At 41.6% G+C, this 4,125-nt stretch overlaps 1 protein-coding gene across 1 annotated transcript in view; it reads right to left on the bottom strand.

Annotated features, from left to right (window-relative positions):
* Positions 1 to 801, bottom strand: part of LOC310792479 (solute carrier family 12 member 3-like) — a gene marked incomplete at both ends in the record, with an annotated part of 14,734 nt that extends 13,933 nt beyond the window's left edge. The window contains one exon of the mRNA XM_083654161.1: positions 598 to 801. Within this exon, the coding sequence (XP_083510287.1) occupies positions 598 to 801 (204 nt within the window). The remainder of the gene's footprint in view (positions 1 to 597) is intronic.
* Between the last annotated feature and the right edge of the window lie 3,324 nt (positions 802 to 4,125).

Below are 4,125 nucleotides of genomic sequence, written 5' to 3'. Positions count from 1 at the left end.
AAATTCATATTAAACAGAATTATTCCATTTACTGTATATCCACGAGATCGAATGAAAATGTCAAAAGCAATATTGATGAATTTAATTAATTAATTACCGTGTGAACTTAAATCCCACACAGGCACACCAAAAATCACAATTGTCCGGATTTACTATTACTACAGTACTACAAAGATACTTTTCTAAGTTTGCATGTCGTTCAATAAGATATTAGAATCTCCATGGACACTAACAAAGCAAAACTGAACTTGATATTTCAAACGGCTCTAGCATAACATAACATAACATTTAAAAAATATAAATCATGACTCAATTGTGGAAGGATATTGGACTATATTTAATAGGTACAAATTGATAATTATGTTGAGACAAATTATTCTTATTCTTATAATTATTCTTATCTTATTTCCTCATTAACCCCCTTGTAATTTAGCTCTCTTGTTACTTGTGCAGCTTTAATGTGACTAGAAAGTTTTGTTAGAATGAGTCGTACTAATGTAGTTTATGTGTATAAATATGTACTTATATGTATATATGTATAGGTGTATGTTATATCACAATTCACAAAAGTATTGTAAATATGAAGAGATTCCTCACCTCAGGTTTGGCATGCAGCTGAAACAGGGAGGGTCTGAAGCGCCTACGTCTGCCCCACACCTGCGTGTTGGCGTAGAAGTCATAGTGTGGGGGGGCATCCAGAGTCTCGTAGGCCACCGCTCCATTGGGTCCAAGGGATGCTGCGCTGCCCCCCTCAGCGTAACGCTGGTAATAACCCGGCTGGTCGAACCCTTTTAACTCCATTCACAATGACAGAACGGCCTTAACTGTCTTCTTTTTTTATCAGGTCGATTCTGAGTCCGAGAGTTTGGAGCTTTTTGCTCCTGGTGTGCTTTCAGTCAGTTGGTTGATCAGTTAAACCTATTTATAAATAGGTTTAACTGATGGCTATTTAGTGCAGTTTATGCACAACTGAGCAAATCCTTTTCTTCAAATGTTGGTATATATTGACATGTTTCATACACGGTAAAACAGTCAGTCAGTCAGTCAGTCAGTCAGCTATACAGATGCAGTCCGTTTTGAGTTCAAAGTGAATGAAGGAAGATTTACTTTGAGGGTCGGCTCTTATATGTCGGCGAAGCAGGAAGAGCCCTAGGCAATGTCAGATGAATGGCCAAGCTACACGTACTGTATTACTGGAGTTATTAAGTCACAAATGCTGGCGTTCCCATTGCAGAGTGGACCCAGACCCACACTATACACTATACATACAGTTTGCACAGTATACACTTTGCACTGAATGGGTACACATTATTGGTATACAACCTCACGGGTTGCTGCTATCTCCTACCTCTTTATTTGTATACAATTCCCAAAATATTGTCTCAAAGCGACTATTATACAACTACTGCAGACATTTAAAGAATCAATTTAAAGTCATGAGTGAAGATAAAGATTCCACACTTTTCTGTTCCAAAAATCATCAGATGCTGTTCCCTTCTTATGCGTTGAAATAGCAATTTAGTTCGGTTCACATTGCCAAAGTGCTATGAAGTTGCCTTGTGCGTCTATTTAGATGATCCAGTTAGAATGATTAACTATGAATCTCCTGAGGGGGATTCCTAGTTAGTATGTGGATTGTAAACAGGTTCATTACACACAGGAGACTGACCTGAGAGAGAGAGAGATCACCTTGACTGAGGCAACACAAGGAAAACACGGTGTGGGCTGTTAGTCATGGAACTAAGTTGAAATGCTACCCTAGAATGTATTCTTATTTTATTGATCATTCTTCCCATAGACAACCAGTACAGCGATTCAGTATTGATTCATTGTAAGATCAAATGTAATCAACTGCATCATATCAAAGGTAGATACCTGGCTCATATCGGTCAAACCGTACATGAATATTGCGTATTTCAAGTCAGATAAGTGTATTTTTGTAGCCCTCAATCAGTCTCAAAGGGTTTGATAATGCCCACATGATCACCATATAGAAAATAATATTGCTCAACTGTGGGCCCTCAATGAGAAGGATAAACTCCCACAATAACCTAATTTATAAGTGATTTTAACTTGTTTCCAGACATACTGTATCAAGCTTATTTGCTTATTTCATTATATTTTTAGTCAATATATTAGAGTGGTATACGCTACATATACCACAGCTGTGAGCCAATCAGATTTCTTGATTTGAGAGAGCCGTTTTATAAGTAAGGGTTAATGCCCGACGAGGTGTACAGTACATTATCACTTTTTAAGGGACGACGCTGAAGCGAGAACCGGTGAAAGCAACACATCTTACAAGCAACACATCTTACTCTTCTAGGAGTAACGGAAGAACAGTGACCTTGGCTGTCTGGTTTGTAGGCGTGTGTGTGTGTGTGTGTGTGTGTGTGTGTGTGTGTGTGTGTGTGTGTGTGTGTGTGTGTGTGTGTGTGTGCGCGCGTGCGCTTGCATGCGTGTGTGTGTGTGTGTGTGTGTGTCGGTATGTGCACACACTGCAACGTAGAAATTAAAATGGTGTGTTTGCATAGTGTGTTGTGCAGAAATGAACACGATGTATTGTGCGTTAATTGGTTGAGCACTGTTGTAAATGATTGTGTTAACCGACGTCTCGGACAATTGAACAGCTTGTACTGCCTGAAGCAAAGAGTGTGCAAGGTTTGGCTGCAGAGGACATCGCTCCAATCCCAGCAATGTCCCATGTATGTGGCCTCTCTGCTGGTCCGACTTTTCTCAAGAACTTGCCCACAGCGACGTGTGCATGGTGTGCGTCGTGCATGCGTGTGCGTGCTACACACAACTTAAGATGTGTGTCACTATTTCGACCTACTCTAATGACCTACACGTATTGTTGAAACTTAAAGGTCAATGTTATTTCATGTTTGTGTTCGTTAATTAAAGGTCTATTTTGACTTTTGATAGTGTAGATCAGTAAACTGAATATGGCGAAGAGGCAAATATCCCAAAAATGTTGGCATATCCCTTTAAAGTCGTGTTACCTGGTGTATATTCAGAGCAAAGGGGGGGGGGGGGGGGGGGGGAGAGCATGATGATACCAGGGTAGGGAGAGCAGGTGGTGACATGGAAGTGAGTGAGAAAAGGAGCAAATAAGTAAACATTTTTAAAACGCATTCATTTTAATACAGATCAAGCAATTACACGTCAATCAACATTGAAATATAAAACATGATCAGAATGAATATCTTTATCCTGAAACGGCCTCACAACAGCAGACCGTGTGTAACCGTCGCCAGCCCAGGACCTCCACATCCGGCTCCTTCATCTATACAAGCTCATCCGAGACCAGACACCCGGACAGCTGCAACCAACCACAGCTGACATGTGCAATCAACTTGCACACATGTGCAATCAACTGTGGCATCAGCTGTCCGGGTGGGAAGTTGCATCAGTTGATTTTGCAGCGGAGAGAAAATTGCTGTGAAAAAGCACACAAAAACTCCCAAGAGTTGATTGCACCTCTGCAAACCTGTGCAATCAACCGCAGTTGTTTGTGCTCAACCGCAGTTGAGCTGATTGCAACTGCATTTCCAGGTGGCAGGTCTCAGACGGTGTCACAGGTAAAGGAGCCGGATGTGGAGGTCCTCCTGGGCTGACGTGCTTACAGGTGGTCTGCGGTTGTGAGGCTAGTTGGATGTAGGCCTACTACTGCCAAATTCTCAGAAACGACATTGGAGATGGTTGGTAGTGAAATGAACATTCAATTGGTGTTCAGCAGCTCTGGTGGACATTCCTGCAGTCAGCATGTCAATTGCACACTCCCTCAAAAACTTGTGACATCTGTGTCATTGTGTTGCGTGATAAAACTGCACATTTTAGAGTGACCTTTTATTGTGACCAGCCCAAGACACACCTGTGCAACAATCATACTGTTTAATCTGCATCTGGATATGACACACCTGTCAGGTAGATGGATCATCTTGGCAAAGGAGAAGCGCTCACTAAAGCCCCAAAACTTGACGCGCATCAATGTCTGTCCCTATAGTGCACTGCAAGCATCAGATCTGAAATATAAACACCACAGAATGACAGAACCATCTATATTTTGGGGGAAAGGCCACTAATTCATATGTAGGCACTAGGCAGGCACAATGACCGATGAGA

This window comes from Poromitra crassiceps, assembly GCF_964638095.1.
Source record: "Poromitra crassiceps genome assembly, chromosome: 18".
In the NCBI taxonomy this organism is placed as follows: domain Eukaryota; kingdom Metazoa; phylum Chordata; class Actinopteri; order Beryciformes; family Melamphaidae; genus Poromitra; species Poromitra crassiceps.
Note: the sequence above shows the minus strand (reverse complement) of the source record. Positions and strands in the feature narration are given on the sequence as shown.